Source organism: Borostomias antarcticus, assembly GCF_949987555.1.
Source record: "Borostomias antarcticus genome assembly, chromosome: 23".
Classification (NCBI taxonomy): Eukaryota; Metazoa; Chordata; class Actinopteri; order Stomiiformes; family Stomiidae; genus Borostomias; species Borostomias antarcticus.
This window is the reverse complement of record NC_140256.1, coordinates 2,228,679-2,253,922: the sequence shown is the minus strand read 5'-3', so window position 1 is coordinate 2,253,922 and position 25,244 is coordinate 2,228,679. Positions and strand designations below refer to the sequence as shown.

Genomic DNA, 25,244 nt, shown 5'->3' with positions numbered 1-25,244 from the left:
CCTCACTACCGTTATCACCAGCAGAAGAGCAGCTGAACTAGTTGGTTGTAATTAAAGAGGTATAGTCATGTGTGGTGAGTACGAAACATTATGAATTATCTATAGTTTACACCATAGATGTGTATCAGTATTTAAACGGGTGGCTGTTTATGAACATTGAACAAGTTCAAGTCGGTGTCACTCAATATTTGAGTTTGACTGAGCTAAGCTAGTAACCAGCTGTAGAGCTAGCTAAATCATATTATATCACATTATAACGTGTATAACATGTTCAACATGATGTGGGTTGGGTTTTGTATCTACACCCAGTATCCTGCTTGCTCACATTCAAGCTAGCTGCAGTTAGCTAGCCATGCTAACCTCCCTGTTCATGTATTAGCTAGTAGTACTAGTTCTAGACACAACAGTTTGTGACCTGTTATAAACCTGGTGTCACACCTGGTTTCTGGTTAATAAGTGTACACTTCCTTGCTTCAAGCTATGTTAGCTAGCACAGGAACTTGTTATAGCTAGTTGTTTGGGCTAGGGAGGTTTGAGACGACACGGAAATCACACACGCACACACACACACACACACACACACACACACACACACACACACACACACCATTCACGCACCATTCATTCCAGACAAGTCAGATAATGTGTTTTATGAATAATACCCCCAGCCCACCCTGGATCATAATGCCCCTTCATTACCCCACTTAACTCAAATGCCATCAAATAGCAGGTTATGCCTTGAATATTGAATATCCATCAGGGCTGCTATTTCAGGCACTCCCAGTGATAGTCTAGAGTTTGTCCTTGCCCTGATAAGAGTGTGTGAGTGAAACCAGAGTTCATTATCGGGTGTGTGTCTCAGTGCCACATCCCCCCCCCCACAAGAGCTAGCAGTGGTTAACCTGTTCTCAAAACAAAGCTGGTCCTTGTATACACCCACCTTACTTGGTCATGGCCGTTTGCTGTGTACTCGACCAGACTGTGCCTAGCGGGTCTCAATGGGTCCTCTGTTGGACTGCTTACCTTGCAGAGCGCCCTAGAACCTAATGAACATAGTCACTCTTTTATTTTTTACAGGCCATCTACATGTATATTCTCATTCAGTTCAAATATGGAGTGTTGTGTTAAATGTGTGGAGTATAGATTGAGTATAGGTACAATATATGCTGCTACTAACCAATCCTCCAATCAGACATGTTCGTTTTCCTACACAACCTCCCTTCCCTGTTATCTACACTTGCTCCCAGTAGCAGCTGACCAGTTTAAAACTCTGGTACCAGCCTACAGGGCAATGAAAGGAACCACTCCCTCCTTCCTCCAGGCCATGGTCAAACCCTACACCCCCTCCCGACCACTACACCCTGCTACCTCCACACTGCTAAACAAAGATTGTCTAAAACTTTTAGCCTCATGTTTAATTCAGTGCCACTTTGACTACGCCGTCAGTTCATGGTATTAGAGTCTCAACAAAAACACTAGAGCTAGTCTGGGAAATGTAGTCCTCTACAAGCACCAGACAAAGACAGGAGGAATATCTTTTATCTCTGCTGGTGCTGTGGAGTGGAACAAACTACCCCTCTCTCCATAAAAGAAGTGGAAAGTACAGCAGCTTTCAAAACAAGGATCAGGAAATGATTATTTAGCGACCTTCCTGTATACGCTGTCTGATGAGGATGTTACATTACTCTGGTAATGAGTAACTCAATATGTTGGATTTATTATTTGCATTTTTGCACTTGTATTGTATTTTATTGTTATTTTTTTAGTAATGGTACAATTGCTCGAAGCACTTTAAGCAGATGCCGGTCTCCACTTGGACTCCTTGTCCATCAGGGACAGCGATGGAAATAAGTCTTGGACTTTTCGCTTTTATCCCTGACATTGCAGACATGCTGTATGTTTTTATATATACTGATTGTAATTGCTTTTGTCAAATAAATCAAATCAAATACCTCAGGCGACTGGGACTCTGAGAGGGAGAATGGGTCTTTGGGGGGGCGATTCACACAGAATCTTTGGGGGAAACCTCTGTTTTATGCCGAGTAGCCTACCAGCATATACAGGCCTGTATTCTTCGCTGTCGTTCTGACTGAGCTCACTTTTCAATATCGTGGGAAATCTCCCAACATGACAAGAAAGCGGGATGGGCTGCACTTGAAACAAGCTATCAAACACATTTGGAGAGGATTTGAATTGCTATTTTTATTCTCAATTTTTATCACTTTGGCACTGGTGATTTTCCTTTGGCTCTGGCTAAAATCTCTTTGGGGGGCGCCAAAAATTCCTCTACGCAGGAAAAACCCTCCTTGTGAGTTCTGGTGAGCAGTAGTACGCTGACTTCCTACGTTAAATACAATTGTTGAAAGTTGTTTTGGATAAAAGTCTGCTAAATGACTGTAATGTAATGTTAGACTGAACTGGACCCAGGCCTACAGGAAGGCTAATAACCAATACTCAAATCAAACATGCTAGACTGAACTGGAACTAGGCCTTACAGGTATAGGCTAACAACCGATCCTCCAACCGATCCTCCAATCACAACATGTTATGCTGCTTTCTTTTCCTCTCTCATTGTCTGTGTTGACAATGGCATTCCTAAGCATCAGTCAGTAGTAGCAGGGTGTGTGACTGGCTTGCAGCTTTTTGATTTACACTATTTCACAGTCCTGGGTGTGCCACATGTTTTTAATCAGTGAGAAAAAACTCCTTGTTTTGCTTTCCAGCTCTATGTCTCCATGTTTACCGTTGAGGACGGGGAAAGAGAGCTCTATTCATGACTGGAGCGTATCTCTGAGGTCAATTTAGAGCATCCTGCTTTAGGTCCGTCTTATGACTAAGTCAGTCTACACGCTTCACCCAATAGAAGAAGCACGCCTGTTTTCCTATCACATGACAGGCTGTGTTTTCTTAGGCCGTATCATCGAGGAACATTCCGGTTCATGGTTGTTTGTGTCGCTCGCTCTTTTCCCCCTCAGGAATCTTCGCCTATCTGAACTACCAGGTTCCTCGGACCCGGCGCGAGATCCTGGAGATCCTCCTGAAAGGCCTGCGACGTCTGGAGTACCGAGGCTACGACTCCGCCGGTGAGGGGACATGCCGTGTTGAGAGAGACCACCGTGTGGAGAGACCGCCGTGTGGCGTCACGTTTATCAGCTTCCCCCCCCTCCTCTGTGTCCCGGTCTGACACCGGTGGTCCTGTACGCCCCCACAAAGGAGCTCTGTGACCGTTTCCCTCCTAATCTTTCATATACATGATTGTCATTTTCACGGCTTGAATCGTCCCACAGCTGTGACTGTTTAACACGAGTTTAACACTTTATTTATTTTTTTATTTTTATTTTTTTGGCATGTTTGACAGTTTAACAATAGTTTTTTTTGTTGTTTGTGGTGCAGCTTGTGATCAATGTGTGGTCTTTGTTCGTTAGAAACCAAATGTACTTGTTTTTGTTGTTAGGCGTTGGAATTGACGGAGGGAATGGGAAGGAATGGGAGACCAACGCTAAGTCCATTCAGCTGATCAAGCAGCGTGGAAAAGTCAAGGCTCTGGATGAGGAGATCCACAGTGAGAAACAGATGCGTCTCTTTACGGTTCAAAACGCATCTTTTCACGCATTTTCAAAAGCTCAGCCATTTTGTCTACTCCGTCAACTCGCCCATGTGCCTGCGTGTGATCCACAGAACAGCAGGACCTGGACCTGGATGTGGAGTTCGACGTCCACCTGGGCATCGCTCACACTCGTTGGGCTACCCATGGCGCCCCCAGCCCGGTCAACAGCCACCCACAGAGGTCTGACAAGGGCAACGGTCAGTACCGAGGACATTCAAATCCAATCAAACTTTATTTGTATAGCGCATTTCATACACAGAGGCAACACAATGTGCTTTACAGAGAGCAATGGGATTCATCAGTCTGTACAAACAAGAACTCTCCATCAGAATGCAAAATTAAATATAAATTAAATTAATAACACTCCATGAGATGTCGTTGTCTTGCATCATTGTGTCTGCGATTGAGTATTTTCCTCATGCGTTTTCTCATCTACAGAATTCATCGTCATTCATAATGGAATCATCACCAACTATAAAGACCTGAGGAAATTCCTGGTGAGATCTATTTATTTGTGTAAACGTACGGCTGCGTTCTTCTGTAGCAGGTCGGCTTCAGACCGCTCATCGCAAGTGTGTCCCACTCTCTTTTTAAATTGTTTTGCACAGGAGAGCAAAGGTTATGAGTTCGAGTCCGAGACGGACACGGAGACCATCGCCAAGCTGGTGAAGTACATGTATGACAACCGGGAGAGTGATGACATCAGCTTTACCACTCTGGTGGAGAGGGTGACCCAGCAGCTGGTAAGAGCCCTCGGATTCGCCCCACTTCCCCCTGAGTGGGACGCCTGTGAGGGACTCTGTGTTCCTGATTAAAGCCTAATTTATGCTTCTTGAAAAGTGTTGCTCGACAAATGTCGCTCGACAAAAAAAAAAAGTGTCGCTCGACGTAGCATTTATGCTTCGGGCGACACTTCGCGTCGTCTCTGGTTTGTTGTCATTCTGAGAGAAGCGTCTTTCTGAGGGAAAGAGTTTAATCTGAGGTAAAGAGGTTGTTCAGAGAGCGGTTTTCATTGTGTTTTGTTCTCATTCTTCCCCTCAGTATTTGGGCATCTCTGAAGGGACAGGGATGAATTATATAGACGAGGATATCTCCTCACAAGCTGGGAGAGACGTACCTCTACTCCTTCCATGATAGTCTTACGTCACATGACAGACAAAACTAAAACAAGGCAGCGGAACAAGCATATCCATGGCAACGCACGAGCCTTCTATCTAGCTATCCAATCACACTTGAGCGACAATATGTGGCGGAGTCAGCGACATTACAAAAACCCGTCGGTGCGCTACAGCCCTCGGCGACACTTTTTTTATCAAAGTGTTGCTGGATTTAGGCATGAATTGGTCTTAAGACTCTTCTGTCATCTCCTAGGAGGGAGCCTTTGCCCTGGTCTTCAAGAGCATCCATTTCCCCGGGCAGGCTGTTGCCACCAGGTACACCTCTCCAAGTTCTCCTCCTTCTAACCAGGCGTGCGCTCCCATTTATTGAACGTGTAAAAGCACCGTCGATACATTTTGACCGCCTCTTATTGATTTCTGCTGAAATGTTTTTTTGTTCAGGAGGGGAGGCCCTCTGCTGATCGGAGTGAGAAGCGACCACAAGCTGTCCACCGATCACATTCCCATCCTCTACCGCTCGTGTAAGTCGGACGCCCGGACACCCCGCTCTCTTTCTCACCGAGGTCTCTCGTCTCGGCGAGGTCTCTCGTTCTAGTGTGGTCAGTGTGAGGGGATTGGCAGCGCTGAACTCCAGGGTGTGTGACCTCCAGGGTGTGTGACCTCCAGGGTGTGTGACCTCCAGGGTGTGTGACCTCCAGGGTGTGTGACCTCCAGGGTGTGTCTTCTCTCCTGTAAATTAAACATCTTACTTGGTTTAGTTTAGATTTCAAAGAACACGCTGAGTGGTCGGTCAAGCTGGTTTCAAACAAAGACAATAAGTTTATTCTATGTTACGATTTGCAAGTCGGACTCAATGCACAGGAAGTGAATCCAGGCAAGAGTGAGTGACTGGGGAATGAGATCGATAGGTTATAACGTGAAAAAGGAAGTGACATAGTTTCAGGATGAAGAGGACAGGGAAGTGATGTCACACAGGAAGAATTTGTAGTTTAAAAGACTGATTCTAGAGGAACGAACTACAAAGTTAGAACAACAGTCAAGTAGGAAAACAAAACACTTTGGTGAGACTTGTATTTCATTCCCACTCCCCAGCCGTGAAGGACAAGAAGGGCTGCGCCACGCTGCCCAGGATGGACCAGGACACCTGTCTCTTCCCCGTGGAGGAGAAGGCGGTGGAGTACTACTTTGCGTCCGACGCCAGGTCACTAGTCCTCCTCTACCCTTTGAATATCGTCAAAAAAGCAGCCACTGACACTGTGGCTTCCGTCGAGAATGTTTGATTGGCTGTTTGACGTTCCGCTGTTGTCCCGGCAGCGCGGTGATCGAGCACACGAACCGTGTGATCTTCCTGGAGGACGACGACGTGGCGGCGGTAACCGAGGGCCGTCTGTCCATCCACCGGATCAAACGCACGGTGGGAGACCACCCCGCCCGCGCCATCCAGACCCTGCAGATGGAGCTGCAGCAGATCATGAAGGGTGAGGAGAGGAGGAGGAGGAGGAGGAGAGGGGGGGGAGGAGGAGGAGAGAGGGGGGAGGAGGAGGAGAGGAGGGGGAGAGGAGGAGGGGGAGAGGAGGAGGAGGAGCACAGAACTATAAAGAAACAACCCCCTCGGGGAAGTAGACAGTGATTTCGTCTTGTCTGCAGTGTTGGTCAAGTTACTTAATAAAAGTAATTCAGTGAAGCTACTCATTACTTTCTCCAAGCTGTAATTAGATTACTTTACTTATTTCTCTCTGAAAAGTAATCGGATTACTAATAACTTTGCTTTTGAGTTGCTTTCCAAAGCCAGATCATTTCTTACCCGAATCATAGAAGTGCTGATCCAGGATCAGTTTTGCATCATAGATACAATAAAAGATAATCTGATCCTAGACCAGCACTCTTGGTACAGCTCCACCCTGGTGACATAAACAGTCAGTTCAGCCACGACTGCAGCATACGCCTATCAACCACATGAAATACTGCTACGTGCGCAAGTAGCTCAAGTAATCACATTTTTATTAGATCAGTAACTGTAATCTGATTGCTGAAAATTCAAACGTAATCCCTTATATTACTTAGTTGCAGGAAAGGCAAGTTAATTACTAGTTACCAATTCCTCCCAACACTGCTAGTCTTTGACTGTTCATTTCCAGTACAGTAACCAGTATGGAATGTGAAACGTGTCGCATACCTGGCCGACCCCTCCTTGTTGCTATTACAATGGGGCAACGTAGCTCATTTTTCAGCGTGTGTGTGTGTGTGTGTGTGTGTGTGTGTGTGTGTGTGTGTGTGTGTGTGTGTGTGTGTGTGTGTGTGTGTGTGTGTGTGTGTGTGTGTGTGTGTGTGTGTGTGTGTGTGTGTGTGTGTGTGTGTGTGTGTGTGTGTGTGTGTGTGTGTGTGTGTGTGTGTGTGTGTGTGTGTGTGTGTGTGTGTGTGTGTGTGTGTGTGTGTGTGTGTGTGTGTGTGTGTGTGTGTGTGAGAGAGTAAGTAAGTAAGTAAACCAGGGGCCCGCTCATTAATTCTGTCCAGGAACCTGTAATAACTCTGTAGCAGTAGAGGCAGCTGGAGGCCAGAGCCCCATGGCCTCCCTGTCCATCACTCATCCAGGTGCTTCTCATCCTGCCTGGCTGAGTCAAGCCACCGGGGGGGAGGCTAGTGTCACCCTGGCCCCCATCCAGGAGACCTCCACAGTCCCTGCAGACCTCCAGAGAAACCCACTGTGCCTGGATCATAAGGAGGGCTTATAATTATAATTAACCTACTACCTTGACATAATATATTACAACTTTGAGTCTGTGATCTGTGTTTGAGCTTTTAACTGTCGTCTTGCGCTATAAGCGCTGCAGTTCCCCGGTGTTCCAGCAGAGGGCGGCGATCGACCGATGTTTAGCAGCCTGGAAACATTCCTTTGCGGCCTCGTCATTCCAGCCCCTCTCCCTCAGCTCTCCTGCCAGAAGCTTTGCTTAAATAGCCTAATTCACATGACCCAAATTACTGTCAGAGGCAGGCAGCAAAACACACTCGTATTTCATTGTCACAATTGGTCATGTGAGGAGGAAAGCGCCGTGTCCCTGAAGTCTCTTGTTTGTTTGCAGTCAGCGATGACTTATATTGAGGCCGTATTAAAGAGCGAGCTCCTAAAAGACATTGTTTATCTGGAGCGATGCGTCACCTTCCAACTTGTCAAAACAAAACAAATTGTTTTTGACGTGTGCTTACTTTACTTTTTTTTTGTAAATACAATATTTATCAGCAGTGATTTTTATTCTTCTGCTTTTTTTAAATGTCTTGTTATATAACACTTATAAAAACAACATTTTACTATGATCCTCAAAGCCATAGGTATTGTTTTTAAAGGTACTGACTGAGTTTTTTTAAAAGGTACTGACTGTTTTCTTACCTCCTCAGGGAACTACAGCTCCTTCATGCAGAAGGAGATCTTTGAGCAGCCAGAGTCTGTGGTCAACACCATGAGAGGAAGGGTCAACTTTGATGACAACACAGGTCAGGGAGAGGCCCTCTTTCCCCCGCGGGCCACAGAGACGATAAAGCACCTTCATTTCAACATAACAACACACCCAACCCTCTTATCATGGCTCTAGGTTTCCTCACTCTTGTGGAAAAAAAACCCATTTGAACCTACAAGGCTGTCCTCCCTATTCCAGCCGGATGATTTCCTGTGTTGTGTTTAGAGAGCGCCTGACGTGTGCTTGACCCCGTAGTGATTCTGGGGGGACTGAAGGACCACATCAAGGAGGTCCGGAGGTGTCGTCGGCTCATCCTCATCGCCTGTGGGACCAGCTACCACGCCGGGGTGGCAGTGAGTCCTTGTTTGTTTGTTTTGCTTGATTGTTTGTTTGCTATTCTTGCACTTTGCCTTCAGCACTAGATTATGCACTTGTTTTAGAAAGAAGATGCACTTGTGAGTTCTGGCGAGTAGTAGCACACTGGCTTTTCCTACGTTAAATGCAATTATTGTTAGTCGCTTTGGATAAAAGCGTCTGCTAAATGACTGTAATGTAAATGTAATGTGTGTTGTGATTACCCCAGATCACCACTGTCATCACCTAGCTAGATCCCTTAATGTGGTGCCATGAGGAACTGTTTTTTTTGCTTCCCTCTGGAATATGTAGGGGTGGGACCTACAGTATGCCCACCTCCCTTGTTCTCTGTAAAGCCCATTGTGTCGCCCATGTGTATGAAATGCGCTATACAAATAAAGTTTGATTTGCTTTGACGAGGAGGTAAGTGAGGGGGGTACTGAGCGGTCATGTGGTCTCCAGACCCGCCAGGTCCTGGAGGAACTGACCGAGCTGCCCGTCATGGTGGAGCTGGCCAGCGACTTCCTGGACAGAAACACCCCCGTGTTCCGAGACGACGTCTGCTTCTTCATCAGCCAATCAGGTAGGAGGATCCGCCATCAGCCAATCAGGTGGGAGGATCCGCGATGTCTGTGGCGAAGATTCCATGTGTCTCTGACTCGCGTTCCAAGGACATAAAAAATGCCCAGTGTCTGCCAACGGGACTTCCTGTCCAAACTGGGTTTAGTTACAGTTCTCCCATAACTAATAGGATGTGACGATTGTTTGACAAACGTGCCGTCAAATAAATGAATTTATCTTTTGCACTGCAAAGTTTTGAGATATTTCAGCATTAGGCACGCATATATCCACGTACATCACTCAGCTCCAGACCCAGCTGTGACCCCCTGGTGTTCAGCTCCAGACCCGGCTGTGACCCCCTGGTGATCAGGTCCAGACCCGGCTGTGACCCCCTGGTGTTCAGACCCAGCTGTGACCCCCTGGTGATCAGACCCAGACCCAGCTGTGACCCCCTGGTGTTCAGCTCCAGACCCAGCTGTGACCCCCTGGTGTTCAGCTCCAGACCCAGCTGTGACCCCTGACCCCCTGGTGTTCAGCCCCAGACCCGGCTGTGACCCCCTAGTGTTCAGCCCCAGACCCGGCTGTGACCCCCTGGTGTTCAGCTCCAGACCCGGCTGTGACCCCCTGGTGTTCAGCTCCAGACCCAGCTGTGACCCCCTGGTGTTCAGCTCCAGACCCGGCTGTGACCCCCTGGTGTTCAGCTCCAGACCCGGCTGTGACCCCTGACCCCCTGGTGTTTGCGTTGCAGGGGAGACGGCTGACAGCCTGATGGCGCTGCGCTACTGCAAGGAGAGGGGGGCGCTGACCGTGGGCATCACCAACACCGTGGGCAGCTCCATCTCCAGGGAGACGGACTGCGGGGTCCACATCAACGCGGGGCCGGAGATCGGCGTGGCCAGCACCAAGGTGAGAGACTCGGACACCGTCCAAAAATAACCCCCAAGAGATGCCTCAGCTGTGGAGATATCAGGGGATTTAATAGCTGTAATGAGGTAATAGGTTTGTTTTATTTATTCATTTGTTTATTCATTTGTTTATTCATTTGTTTATTTATGTTTATTTATCTATTTATTGATCTGTTTATTTATCTATTAATTAATTAATTTAATTAATTAATCAATTAATCTATCAATTTATTTGTGTATTTATTTATTTGGTTATTTATTTGGTTATTTATTTATTTGGTTATTTATCTATTAATTAATTAATTTATCTATCAGTTTATGTATTTGGTTATTTATTTATTTGTTCGCTCGCTCACTCGCTCTGGCTGGCTGTCTGGAAGCCAATCAGATTGCTTAGACTTAGTGTCCAGTCCACTTGGCGTTTTTGGGTCGAGTCAAGAGGTTCATTTGGGACCGGTCACATCCAGAGCCCGTCTGTCCGTGATCACAGCGTCAGCCCCGTAACTTTCCCTCCTGAAGATGACTTTACCTTCCTCTCATTCCTCACATACTGTCTCTCAGACTCCCAGTCTCTGAAACACGACACTCCACCGTGCAAGTCTACGCTGGGAAGAGATGGACGCACGCTGGGATGTCTGGGAAAGATCTCTATTCCCCAGAAGGATATTGGTCGGGTCAGAGGGGTCAGTGGGGTCAGTGGGAATGCGCCGGGGGGATTCCTGCTCTCCCACGCTGGTCATGGTGCATTAGGGCTGGTGGAGATTTAATGAGTGGGTCTCATTCTCTATGTGTTAGAGTAGAAGTATGGATTCCAGGGGGATGTTTCCCACAACTGGTCTAGTTTAATGGGTTTGGTTCCAGCCCTGTACAGTGTATATAGTCATTATTGTGGACATGGGTTCGTGCCAACATCCTGGGCTGGTGGTTTTCCTTCTAGTCAGTGTGAAGCCGAGAGCGTTTGGCCACCGTAGTGAAGGTGTAGCGTTTGTGGTTAACCCCTCTCTAAGCCCAGAGAAGCCTGATATTCTCATCTGCACCCTTGTTAAAGGATCCAGGGCCTCTGCACCCTCCTCCGCACCCTCCTCCTCACCCTCCTCTCCTCCGCACCCTCCTCCTCAACCTCCTCCGTCGCCAGATTGGGGTTGAGGAGCAAACATAATGAGAGCCACGAACTGGCTGGTGTAGGCCTAGAGAGAGAGAGAGAGAGACACACAGAGCTGGAGGCGTGGAGCTGAGCAGTGAGGTCCCAGTCCCAACTATATACTCAACTCAACTCACATTTTATTTCTAAAGCACATTTAAAACAACCCAGGTTGACCAAAGTGCTGTACAGCTCCAGAGCAACAGAACACACAGCACACAACAGAACACTACAATACATCACACACAATAAGCAATATAATGAGAGAGTGAGAGTGTGTGAGAGAGAGGGAGTGAGAGAGAGGGAGAGTGTGTGAGTGAGAGTGTGAGAGAGAGAGAGAGAGAGAGAGAGGGAGAGTGTGAGAGAGAGAGGGTTAGTGTGTGTGTGCGCCAGACACCTATTAGCTGCCACGCTGGCTGCCTATTGCCTGGCCGACGCCCACAACGCACACCCAGCTCCGCTGAACACGTCGCCTCAGGAAAGAGTCTGTTCGCCGAATATATCCGCACGCTCGTCTTCCTCTCACACAGGCCTGTCCTGTCACACAATCCTGATACTCAGAGGGACGCCGCGCTCTCTAACATCTTGTTTGTGTTATGTTGCCTTATCAATGGGACCAGATTCAGGTCCACTGGATGGAGGTCGAGGAGGGAGAGGAGGATCGCTGGAGCACCTCTCACTCTCGTAAACATCATCTCTCCTCGGTAAACACAGGAAATGGCTGGAGAGAACAACGGCAAACCAGAACCACTCGGAGTGTCTTTCTGGCGATGAAACGTGTTTGTGTCCTTTTTTGTCATTTGTCACTTTGCAGCTCGCGAAGCGTGAGAGGACACGGTTTGGACGCGTGGTGTTTGTAGTCCCTCTGGGACACCGTGGCGTCCGTTCGTGTGGCATGGCGGCGTGTCACACCCTGTATAACTACATGATGGACGGAGTGCTGGGGATCAAAGCATCGAAAGGGGGACTTTGATGTCCTGCCATGTCCTTGAGACGATGGCATTGACTTCTCAGAGTTATGACGTCCTGCGGTTCGATAATTTCACGGAAAATATCTTGTGTGAATGTTTTACAACCGATGCGTTTGGCTCTGGACGCGGCCTGGCTCTGGCTCTGCCCTGGCACCGCAGAGTCCAGCGGGTCCTTGTTAAACGGGCTTGGCTCCTCTCGGAGAACATTGATGAAATCCCCCAAACACGCAGGCACAGCTTCCAAAAAACGTTAGGGTAATGTTAACGTTGGGAACCATTTGTTGACACTTCAGAAACACGGGAGAGAAGTAGCCCCGCCCCCGTTCCCGTGACCGGCGCTTGTCTCTGCGCTGCACCTTTGTTTTGTTTTAGTGCCGCCTCCTCCTATTGGTCGATCTTTAATGCCGTCAGCTTCACAGCCCATCAACCTATCGTTAAATCGCTCTGCCTCGCCATCATTACTCTCTGCGGATGTAATCGGATGATGGAAATATAAATCCTGAATGGGTGGTCACCCTGGACAGGCCGAGCGCCACGCTGTGTCCAGCCCGGTCCTGCAACTCGGCTCGCTCTCCGGCGCTCATCTGGTGCTCGTTATTAGCCGGGGAGACCGGGGAGAGACCGGGGAGAGAGGGGAGAGAGAGGAGAGGGCCTTGGCTTCGCAGGCATGCGTGAAGCAGAGGCCCCTGAGGCTATTAGTGAAAAAAGCCGACGGGGAATCTGGCCGAGGAGGACCAGCCCTGCCGAGCCGCGTGCTGTTGTCATCTTCCTAGCCGGACAGGGAGCCGCCATGACGGTTTTTTGGTCCAGAGCCGGGCGACCTGCGGCGCGTGTTCATCTCTCACCTTCCTGCAGGGAAAAATAGCAGCTGGGGAAGCGTGGGAGAGTCTGGGACCGTGGGGGGGTCTTTCTGCTGGACCATTGTGCTGATGGTTTTTAAAGTGTGTGTGTGTCTGTGTGTGTGTGTCTGTGTGTGTGTCCAGGCCTACACCAGCCAGTTCGTGGCTCTCATCATGTTTGCGCTGCTGATGTGTGATGACAGGATCTCCATGCAGCCCAGGAGGAGGGAGATCATCCAGGGCCTGAGAGTGCTACCAGGTAAGACACACACTCACTCTCTCTTTTATCTTCCTCTCTCTTATCTCCCTCTCTCTCTCTCATCTCCCTCTCTCTCTCTCTCTCATCTCCCTCTCTCTCATCTCACTCTTATCTCCCTCTCTCTCTCTCTCTCTCTCTGTCTCCCTCTGTATCTCTCTCTCACACACACACTCTCTCTCTCTCTCTCTCTCTCTTATCTCCCTCTCACTCACTCAATCACTCACTCACATGCACACACACACACACACACACTCTCTCTCTCTCTCATCTCCCTCTCACTCAATCACTCACTCACATGCACACACACACACACACACTCTTTCTCTCTCTCTCCCTCCCTCTCTCTCTCTCTCTCTCTCTCTCTCCCTCTCTCTCTCTCTCACACACACACACACACGGTGGTCGTCAGAGAGGCTGGTGCACTTTGGAGACTACCAGAGAGGGAGAGACGTCATGGTTGAAAGAGAGAAAAGGAGAGCAAGTGAGAGGGAAAGAACAGTTGGGAGGAGGGGAGGGAGGGAGGGAGGGAGGGAGGCACACCCCTCTGGGACAGAAGAATACGACGGGGTGTTTCTCTGGGAAACTGATGAGGTGAGAAATGTTTGGCCCGGTGGTCCGGTCCCTCCCTGCCCAGCGAAGCGTGTCCTCATCGGGCTCGGCCTGGAGGAGCTGCCTGTAGGGCCTGGTGGTCCGGGGGTGTGCGTCAGAGCACGGCTGTCACTGCTTATTGTGCTGTTGGCTGATGACGTATCTCCTTTAGGAGTGACAACATTTTTAGTTTTCGACAGTTAATCTCCCTGTGAGATTTTGTTTTTCCTCAAATGTACTGTTGTCAAAGCGGGAGAGACTTGGGGGCGGACCTCGGACCCTCGCTGGGCTGCCCGTCCGCTACCAGTCCGCACGGGAAGGATTGCGCGCGTCAAACTCTGCAAAGTGCAAATCAGGCCCAGAACTATGGGACTTAGGAGTTTTCATAACAGCCACTCATCATGTCATCATTTCCCAGCACAAACGCCCACTTGCTCAGCCGTGGGGCTTACAGACAGTAACCTAATCATTATGCTGGAATGACACCCTAAAAAAAACATGAATAACAATGTCATAATGCTGTTTTTCGTATCTAGAGCCACATACACGCATGTGCAAACCCGCTAGGTAGCGCCGCTCGATGGTACACATGAAGCCGTGATGGTGAATATGAAGCCAGTCCATGGTGCAGAAAGGTTTGGGGACTGCTGCTCTAGTGGCTCCGGGGGCAGAAAGGTTTGGGGACTGCTGCTCTAGTGTCCGGGGGCGAAACACAAAATAGTTTCCTCTGATGACTGAACAGCTTGTATTCAATAGACAACAGATACACAACAGGGAGCACAATTATCAATTATCCTAAACCTCGCCTATACAGTCAGATAGAAATCTGCATATCCTAGATAGAAATCTGCATAGCTTGTATAGAAATCTGCATAGCCTAGATAGAAATCTGCATAGCCTAGATGGATTTAATTGATTGATTGATTGATTGATACTGTAGATGCAGTTGAGCAATGCTGCAGTACTTTTGTCGTCTTAGTTTTCCAGAAAGTAGCCCATCTCCAAACTGCCCACATTTCCATTCCTGGTGAAGAGTGTGAGACGTTGTCGGCAGGGTCTGGCTACACGCTGAAAGTTCCTAGTTTAGTCACAACTGATTACCCTGCTAACATAATGTTTATTTCTCAGCACGCAATTGAACAGAAGCAGATTTGAGCGTTGGAAGGGGCATGATGAATGAATCAGTGAGACCAGGCAGTGCCTGGGAGAGAGAGCTGGTCTCTCCAAACACGGTCTCTCCAAACACAACTAGAGATCTTATCTTTTAGAGAAGTGAGAGAAAAATAAGTCCTTCACATGTAGGAAATACATTTATTAACGGCGACGTTTCATCGTCTGACCTTCATCAGGTCGTCTTTTTAGGGATGTGAAAACTATTTTGGGTTCGTTATGAAACTGCCGGGACACATTAGACAGTGGCGAGCCGCCCGGTCGAGGTCATTAATGCGAAACGCTGAGCATTCAAAGTCAAAGAAGAATTAAGTAAACACGCTAATAATGCTCCCTTCCTGCGTTCGTTGGGTGAAGTGTGAATAACGAATGAGGTGTGAATGATTTATGAAGTGTGAATAACATTCATTATTATTAACAATGCAATAATCTTTTTTCCTGTTTCTACCTCTGTGTGTGTGTGTGTGTGTGTGTGTGTGTGTGTGTGTGTGTGTGTGTGTGTGTGTGTGTGTGTGTGTGTGTGCGCGCGTGTGTATGTGTGTCTGTGCGTGCGTGGTGTGTGTGTGTGTGTGTGTGTCAGACCTGATCAAAGAGGTACTGAGCCTGGATGATGAGATCCAGAGGCTGGCGGCGGAGCTGTACCAGCAGAAGAGCGTTCTGATCATGGGCCGAGGATACCACTACGCTACCTGCCTGGAGGGAGCACTGGTCAGCACTGACACACTCTCTCTCTCTCTCTGTCTCTCTCTCTGTCTCTGTCTCTCTCTGTCTCTGTCTCTCTGCCTCTTTCTCTCTCTGCCTCTTTCTCTCAACCGCTCTCTCTCTCCCTCTCTCTCTCAACCTCTCTCTCTCTCTCTCTCTCTCTCAATCTCTCTCTTAACCTCTCTCTCTCAATCTCACTCTCTCTCAATCTCTCTCTCTCTCAATCTCTCTCTCTCAACCTCTCTTTCTCTTAACCTCTCTCTCTCATCCCCTCTCTTTCTCTCAACCTCTCTTTCTCTCAACCTCTCTCTCTCAACCTCTCTCTTTCTCTCAACCTCTCTCTCAACCTCTCTCTCTCTCAACCTCTCTCTCTCTCTCAACCTCTATTTCTCTCAACCTCTCTCTTTCTCTTAACCTCTCTCTGTCTCTCTCTCTCTTCTCTCTCTCTCTCTCTCTCTCTCTCTCTCTCTCTCTCTCTCTCTCTCTCTCTCTCTCTCTCTCTCTCTCTCTCTCCCCCCCTCCCTCCCCCTCTCTTTCTCTCCGTGGTGGAGTGAGAGCATGTCCTGCCAGGTCTGGCCTGTAGAGACCGTTCTGCTGCCGTGTTTCTCGTCTCGGTAACTAATGACGACGTCTCTGTGTGTGATGGCCGCCTCCCTTCTCACACATTCCTCCACGCACCCATCAAATCAAATCAAAACTTTATTTATACAGCGCGGCTCCTACACAAAGGTAGCGCGATGCGCCGATCACACTTGAGAGAGAGACCTGAGAGGGAGACCTGAGAGGGAGAGACCTGAGAGAGAGAGGGAGAGACCTGAGAGGGAGAGACCTGAGAGGGAGAGACCTGAGAGGGAGAGACCTGAGAGAGAGAGACCTGAGAGGGAGACCTGAGAGAGAGAGAGACCTGAGAGAGGGAGACCAGAGAGGGAGACCAGAGAGGGAGAGACCAGAGAGGGAGAGACCAGAGAGGGAGAGACCAGAGAGGGAGAGACCAGAGAGGGAGAGACCAGAGAGGGAGAGACCAGAGAGGGAGAGACCTGAGAGGGAGAGACCTGAGAGGGAGAGACCTGAGAGGGAGAGACCTGAGAGGGAGACCTGAGAGGGAGACCTGAGAGGGAGACCTGAGAGGGAGAGACCTGAGAGGGAGACCTGAGAGAGAGACCTGAGAGGGAGACCTGAGAGGGAGACCTGAGAGGGAGACCTGAGAGGGAGACCTGAGAGGGAGAGACCTGAGAGGGAGAGACCTGAGAGGGAGAGACCTGAGAGAGGGAGAGACCTGGGAGAGACCTGAGAGAGGGAGAGACCTGAGAGAGGGAGAGACCTGAGAGAGGGAGACCTGGAGAGGGAGACCTGAGAGGGAGAGACCTGAGAGGGAGAGACCTGAGAGGGAGAGACCTGAGAGAGGGAGAGACCTGAGAGAGGGAGAGACCTGAGAGGGAGAGACCTGAGAGGGAGAGACCTGAGAGGGAGAGACCTGAGAGGGAGACCTGAGAGGGAGACCTGAGAGGGAGAGACCTGAGAGGGAGAGACCTGAGAGGGAGAGACCTGAGAGGGAGAGACCTGAGAGGGAGACCTGAGAGGGAGACCTGAGAGAGAGACCTGGAGAGGGAGACCTGAGAGGGAGAGACCTGGAGAGGGAGACCTGAGGGAGAGACCTGGAGAGGGAGACCTGAGGGAGAGACCTGAGAGGGAGACCTGAGAGGGAGACCTGAGAGAGAGACCTGAGAGGGAGACCTGAGAGGGAGAGACCTGAGAGGGAGAGACCTGAGAGGGAGAGACCTGAGAGGGAGACCTGAGAGGGAGACCTGAGAGGGAGAGACCAGAGAGGGAGAGACCTGAGAGAGAGAGACCTGAGAGAGAGAGACCTGAGAGGGAGAGACCTGAGAGGGAGAGACCTGAGAGGGAGAGACCTGAGAGGGGGAGACCTGAGAGGGAGAGACCTGAGAGGGAGAGACCTGAGAGGGAGAGACCTGAGAGGGAGAGACCTGAGAGGGAGAGACCTGAGAGAGAGAGACCTGAGAGGGAGAGACCTGAGAGGGAGAGACCTGAGAGGGAGAGACCTGAGAGAGGGAGACCTGAGAGGGAGAGACCTGAGAGGGAGAGACCTGAGAGAGGGAGACCTGAGAGGGAGAGACCTGAGAGGGAGAGACCTGAGAGGGAGAGACCTGAGAGGGAGAGACCTGAGAGGGAGAGACCTGAGAGAGAGAGACCTGAGAGGGAGAGACCTGAGAGGGAGAGACCTGAGAGGGAGAGACCTGAGAGGGAGAGACCTGAGAGGGAGAGACCTGAGAGGGAGAGACCTGAGAGGGAGACCTGAGAGGGAGAGACCTGAGAGAGAGAGAGACCTGAGAGAGGGAGACCTGAGAGAGGGAGACCTGAGAGAGAGAGACCTGAGAGGGAGACCTGAGAGAGAGACCTGGAGAGGGAGAGACCTGAGAGGGAGAGACCTGAGAGGGAGACCTGAGAGGGAGAGACCTGAGAGGGAGACCTGAGAGAGGGAGAGACCTGAGAGGGAGAGACCTGAGAGAGAGACCTCTTGTCTCTTCCCTACTCTGGAATATGTAGGGGAGGGACCTTTACCCACCCTTCCATTGCTCTCTGGGAAGCGCATTGCGTTGCCTCTGTGTGAGATGCGCCGTACAAATAAAGTTTGATTTGATTTGATTCCCCGAGGGAGGCGGTGGACGCAGAGACGAACGGCAGGGTGAGGGACTGAGGGCGTGTCTCTCTTTTGCAGAAGATCAAGGAGATCACCTACATGCACTCAGTGTGTGTCTCTCTTTTGCAGAAGATCAAGGAGATCACCTACATGCACTCAGAGTGTGTCTCTCTTTTGCAGAAGATCAAGGAGATCACCTACATGCACTCAGAGTGTGTCTCTCTTTTGCAGAAGATCAAGGAGATCACCTACATGCACTCAGAGCGTGTCTCTCTTTTGCAGAAGATCAAGGAGATCACCTACATGCACTCAAGAGTGTGTCTCTCTTTTGCAGAAGATCAAGGAGATCACCTACATGCACTCAGTGTGTCTCTCTTTTGCAGAAGATCAAGGAGATCACCTACATGCACTCAGAGTGTGTCTCTCTTTTGCAGAAGATCAAGGAGATCACCTACATGCACTCAGAGCGTGTCTCTCTTTTGCAGAAGATCAAGGAGATCACCTACATGCACTCAGAGCGTGTCTCTCTTTTGCAGAAGATCAAGGAGATCACCTACATGCACTCGGAGGGCATCCTGGCGGGCGAGCTGAAGCACGGCCCGCTGGCCCTGGTGGACAAGCTCATGCCCGTCATCATGATCATCATGAGAGACCACACCTACGTCAAGTGTCAGAACGCCCTGCAGCAAGTGGTGGCGCGTCAGGTGAGCGCCACGCACACGTGCGCACACACACACACACACACACACACCATGCTTTCACACGGATTCCTCCACACACGCCACAGTGGTTTTCACCTCTTATCTGTGAGACGTGCAGTGCTTTTTTTAAGTGCGCAGTCACAGCAAATCATTCCAAAGCCTAAGTAAGTTTTATTTATATAGCGCTTTCACAGCACGAATGCACAAAGCGCTTAATAATACAAATAACACATAAAAAGGAAGAAAGAGCGACATTCAAAATGCAATACATACAAAATACAAGGCAATTACGACATACAAAATACAGTACAAGGCAATGGATCTCTATGTCCTCTTTCTGATTAGACAGTAGGGATATCTGGTCAGTCAGTAGCTAGTTGTGACAGGAAAAGAGTCTCTTGCACACCTGAATAAACGTCTCAGTCACAGGTGTGTAAGTGTATCACATGCCGGACAAAAGTCACATGACCGAAACAGTTTTTTTTTTTTCTATAATAAAGTTTTGAGCAAGTGAGACAGTGTGCGGGTGCTCCTACTTTATCTCAACAGTAGCTGGTTGTTGAAATGCCTGGATACTGTACCATCTGTGTTTACTGTGATACTAGATAAAACACTAGATGCTAGATAAAACACCACATCTTGGATATGGCTGCACAATTAATCGTGAATTAATCGAAATCGCGATTATGACCTCCGCAATTAACTAATCGCAAAAGGCTGCAATTAATGTGATTGATAATTTTGCTTTGAATTGAGTGTGCTAGGACTACACAGACGAATCACAGGCGCTTATGCTGTCTGACCAATCACACGCTGAGTGCGCTGTGCGCAGCAATTTCACTGAGAAGACAGATAGCAGTAGGTCAAGACAAGTGTCACAAGAGCACCTGCAGCCGTGAGTAGTGAAGAAATGAGCAAAAACGAGGTCAGTGAGTTAGTAGCAAGAAAGGGATCAACGTCCGTGATTTGGGAGCATTTTGGTTATTATATATTAATATTATATATTAAATATGAATCGCAGTTATTAATCACAATTACCATTTTGAAGCAAATAATCGCAACTATTATCTTTTGTCATAATCGTGCAGCCCTAATCTTGGATATGAGGTTCAGCCAAACTGTTTGCATGTTTGGTTCATTTTCACGAGGACAATGGGTTCCCCCCCGTGCCTCTGGCCCAATACATAGAAGGGTGGAGTTATTCCAGCACGACATCACTGTGGTCAGTAATCTGCTACAGATGTGTACTTAACCCGGAGAGGACGAGTCAAAGCAGGTATTCTCCAGGGAGGGAACGTTTGAGATCATCTAACTTCCGTAATTTGGCGTATTTCCGACGCAAACAAGCTATGAGGGTGGGACGTAACGTTTAGAGGAATTTGATTGGAACATTGACAAGTGGGCGGGTTTTAACAACTTGAGATAGATTCGATAGGGCGGATAGCGTTGATTGACGTGTGGATGCAGAAATACGTCAAAATACGGAAGTTAGATCTCAAACGTCCGTTTCTGTGCGACTTTAAGAGCGGGCTTGTCTCAGAGGGAGGGGGAGAACGGGGGTCATCGTACCCGGAAGCCTAACGCCGTGGTTTTGGTTCGCAGGGCCGACCCATCGTGATCTGTGACAAGGACGACTACGAGACCATCAAGAACTCCAGCCGCACCATCAAAGTGCCCCACTGTGTGGACTGTCTCCAGGGGGTCCTCAGCGTCATCCCCCTACAGCTGCTCTCCTTCCACCTGGCCGTGCTCAGGGGCTTCGACGTGAGGACCACCGGCACCACACACCTCCCTCCCCTCCCCTCTCACCTCCCTCACCTCCCTCACCTCCCCTCTCACCTCCCTCCTCACCTCCCCTCTCACCTCCCTCACCTCCCCTCTCACCTCCCCTCTCACCTCCCTCACCTCCCTCACCTCCCCTCTCACCTCCCTCACCTCCGCTCTCACCTCCCTCACCTCCGTTCTCACCTCCCTCCCCTCCACTCTCACCTCTCTCCCCTCTCTCACCTCCCTCCCCTCTCTCCTCTCACCTCTCTCACCTCTCCTCTCACCTCCCTCACTTCCCCTCTCACCTCTCTCACCTCCCCTCTCACCTCCCCTCTCACCTCCCTCACTTCCCCTCTCACCTCTCCTCTCACCTCTCTCACCTCCCCTCTCACCTCCCCTCTCACCTCCCTCACTTCCCCTCTCACCTCTCTCACCTCTCCTCTCACCTCCCTCACTTCCCCTCTCACCTCCCCTCTCACCTCCCTCACTTCCCCTCTCACCTCTCTCACCTCTCCTCTCACCTCTCTCACCTCCCTCACCTCCCCTCTCACCTCCCTCACCTCCGCTCTCACCTCTCTCACCTCCGCTCTCACCTCCCTCCCCTCTCTCACCTCCGCTCTCACCTCCCTCCCCTCTCTCACCTCCGCTCTCACCTCCCTCACCTCTCCTCACCTCCCTCCTCACATCCCTCATCTCCGCTCTCACCTCTCCTCTCACCACCTCCCTCCTCACCTCCCTCCTCATCCCCGCTCTCACCTCCCTCACCTCCGCTCTCACCTCCCTCACCTCTCTCACCTTCCTCACCTCCCTCACCTCCGCTCTCACCTCCCTCACCTTCGCTCTCACCTCCCTCACCGCTCTCACCTCCCTCACCTCCGCCCTCACCTCCCCTCTCACCTCCCTCTCCTCTCCTCTCACCTCCCTCACCTCCCCTCTCACCTCCCTCACCTCCCCTCTCACCTCCCGACAAACACGCACACACCCAAAATCAGCTGGACAGGCCGATCAGGAGAGAGAGTCTGTAGTTGGGTAGTTTGAGTGTCCATGCAGACTGGATTTGAAGGCCTCCTAAGCAGCAGTAAGACTCACTCGCACCTTGTTAAATTGGGTTAATTTCAGCAACAAGGCAGTTCAAAGTGCTTTACATGAGACATTACAAGCATCAAGACAAAGTGCAACACATAAAAGGTCATAAGACGAAATGCAAAAAAGGAAATTTAAAACAAAATGCAGGAAAAATAAAATACAGGAATAAAAGTTACGGTGCCAGTGTATGAATGAATAATTATTTGATTTAATAAAAAGCAGCGGCAAAAAGAAAAGTCTTCAGTAAAGATCTCAAGTTATAGGATGACAGTATCAAACTAAATGCACTCGATGGTTTTTGCCGCTCGTCATAATTCTACATGTTTTCCCGTTATGCAGGTGGACTGTCCAAGAAACCTGGCGAAGTCTGTGACTGTGGAGTGAACTGCAGCATCCTGAGCTCAAAGAAACACACACACACACACACACTGTGCTGCAGCAGCTGCTCACACAGTTACAGTACCAAGAGCGATAAGAAAGTTGTGTCTAAAGAATCAGCACTTTTTATTGTAATTGTTACCCTTGAACATTGACTGTAGCAATATCTTTTCTCAACCTAAATTTGAAGGCATTGTCATATCACATCTACATGTTGCTGTTTTGTCTGTGGTGGTAATGTTTGGGTTGGCAGTAATCAATTTATCTTCCAAGTAAAGGAAAAGCATGAGAACGGGCTCTAGCCATTTTGGATAATTCGCAACCATGCACATGACTTGGCTTGCTGTACGTGTGTGTGTGTGTGCGCATGTGACTAGGTTTGCTTTTTATAGGGTTTATTGGCCTACGAGCTGTAGACAGTCCTGTGTTTCCTCCTACAGTTGTTCATGTCTGGCAATCTGCCCAAAATTGCATACTTTTATATAGCTTAGCATAAGTCAGTGGAGTTTAACATTGTGAAAATTAGAATCACGGCTAGAGGACATTTTTTGACAGGGAGTAAGAGATGAAATATAAAAATTTTCGGTTCATTATGAGTCTTGAGATATGATGGGAAATGCTGTAGCTAAATATGTAACGTAACCACAGTTTTTAGTCGTCTTCTGATGCTAGTAATGTGTTGTGGACAGAGTTCTAAATGCCGTTGGCATTCAAGTTAGCTAGCTAGCTAAGATAGCAGCAGACAAGCTAATCCAATACAAATTGGTGCATAAAAATTCACCAGAATGCAGGAAATTAAGTGTTTGATGCTGAACATTTTCTAGGAGTGAACCCCAGACCCCCAGCTCAATGTGCCCCCCTGGGTGGGCACCACCTGGCCTGCAGTCCTGGCCTAGATATTTGAAAACCTGACTGAAATTGCTGGTTCATGTTTGCATGTTCATGTAGAGCAAGGATTTGTGTGTTGGGATCATTTTATGTGGCAGCTAGCCCTCTGAAAAGCCTTTGTATCTTCTACTCTTGATGGTTGAGTGAAGTTTTAAATCATTCCGAGCCATAATTTCGTAACACTGTATTATGATTACTTCCAGTGAGGCTCGTGATACACTAGCCCCATTGAGTTCCTGGCTCTCCGAAAGTGGGAGGAGCCACAAGCTCACACCATGGGTCATCTAAGGTCAAATAGGTCATCTGAGTCACTCGTGTTCTAGCATAATCTTGCTCTGTCTGATTTCATGGTGTTTGCTGAATCAACCATCATTTTGATAGTAGCTTACTCCATTAGTAAACACGGAGCCTAAGTTGTTGAATCATGGTCTGGTTTATTTACAGTTGACCTGTACATGTAAGTCGAACCAGGAGAAATGTTACTTTTCAGTACAACTTGCATATTGCCAACCCATCCCCTGCCACCATGCCGATTCGGATTGCAGTAGTGGGACCATAATTTTTTAAAAATTATTATTAATATTTTCATTTTTCTATCTGGTGGAAAATGTGCATATTATTTGTTTGATTTTGGCCCAAAAGTGAATGTTGCTGATGTTTAAAATGCCCCATATCTTCCCAAAGTATCTTATGTTGTGCAGTCAGAAAACAAAAAGTCTTTCATTTTACTTGTTTTGTTAACCAAAAGTGTATTCTCTCTTGAATAGATGTTGTTGAAGGGGTTTTATGGTAAGACAAGGTCAGTCCTGGGTAGACATATAAGATGGCGTAGCCTTGTTAAGTTATGTAGCTGCTATTGTAAATGGAATACAAAGATTACATCCAAAAACAAAGTAATTTAGTTTTTATTTGTAGCCAAGCATAGCTGTTGTCCAGTATGTATGCAAAATGGTCAATGTTAAGAGTTTACTTTACAATGGGACAGGGTTTGTTTATATTTTTATATTTAATTTTGTGTCAATCAGTTCATAGGATCTGCATCTTATTGGAATCAAGCCTTAAACTGTATTTCAGCAAAATAACTGACACTTCAAAAAAATTTGTGTCAGATGTTTTCTACATCTTCTGTGCCAGTTTGAGCTCCTCTGCTAGTATCGGAGTCATCGATTGGATAATGTTACTAGATCTGCACACGGGACCCATTTGAATGTGCTATTGGCTGGTTTCTAGACTGGAAGCATGTGCAAGGAATCTGCACTATAACTCGACCTTGCAATGTCTGTTACCATTGGGTTACTGTCGGGGCGGGGCACTATTTTATTAACTGATTTAATTAAACTGATGCAATAAAGTGTCAAGAACATCTCTGTCCCAGTCTCTTAAGAAGCTAAGCAGAAATTTAACAAATGTTTTATTTTATTAAAGTAATTCAAAATAAAACATTGAATACACATTAAACATTAAAAGATAAAATGTTTAAAATCAGATTAGTAAACAGTGAGGATCCCAGAGGAGAGTAGGCCTATCCAGTGACAGCCTAGATAGAGGAGTGTTGGGCTTATCGCCTAGATAGAGGAGTGTTGGGCTTATTGCCCAAATAGAGGAGTGTTGGGCTTATGGCCCAGAGATAGTGTAGAGTGTTGGGCTTATCGCCCAGATAGTGTAGAGTGTTGGGCTTATCGCCCAGATAGTGTAGAGTGTTGGGCTTATCGCCCAGAGATAGTGGAGAGTGTTGGGCTTATCACCCAGAGATAGTGTAGAGTGTTGGGCTTATCGCCCAGAGATAGTGGATAGTGTTGGGCTTATCGCCCAGATAGTGTAGAGTGTTGGGCTTATCGCCCAGATAGTGGAGAGTGTTGGGCTTATCGCCCAGATAGAGGAGTGTTGGGCTTATCGCCCAGATAGTGGAGGAGTGTTGGGCTTATCGCCCAGATAGAGGAGTGCTCGGCTTAACGCCTAGAGATAGTGGAGAGTGTTGGGCTTATCGCCCAGAGATAGTGTAGCGTGTTGGGCTTATCGCCCAGAGATAGTGTAGCGTGTTGGGCTTATCGCCCAGAGATAGTGGAGAGTGTTGGGCTTATCGCCCAGATAGTGGAGA

At 48.6% G+C, this 25,244-nt stretch overlaps 1 protein-coding gene across 1 annotated transcript; it reads left to right on the top strand.

The window, feature by feature from the left end:
• On the top strand, window positions 1-24,463 carry gfpt1 (glutamine--fructose-6-phosphate transaminase 1). Its single transcript, XM_084457212.1, has 19 exons — window positions 1-74; window positions 2,976-3,083; window positions 3,455-3,562; window positions 3,679-3,804; window positions 4,046-4,104; window positions 4,216-4,350; window positions 4,979-5,040; window positions 5,167-5,246; window positions 5,818-5,926; window positions 6,040-6,203; window positions 8,119-8,214; window positions 8,433-8,530; window positions 8,994-9,114; window positions 9,841-9,998; window positions 13,093-13,207; window positions 15,546-15,673; window positions 18,863-19,030; window positions 20,630-20,791; window positions 22,220-24,463. The coding sequence occupies exons 1-19, from the start codon at window positions 68-70 to the stop codon at window positions 22,262-22,264; spliced, it is 2,049 nt and encodes a 682-aa protein (XP_084313338.1). The 5' UTR covers window positions 1-67; the 3' UTR covers window positions 22,265-24,463.
• Window positions 24,464-25,244: the final 781 nt, after the last annotated feature.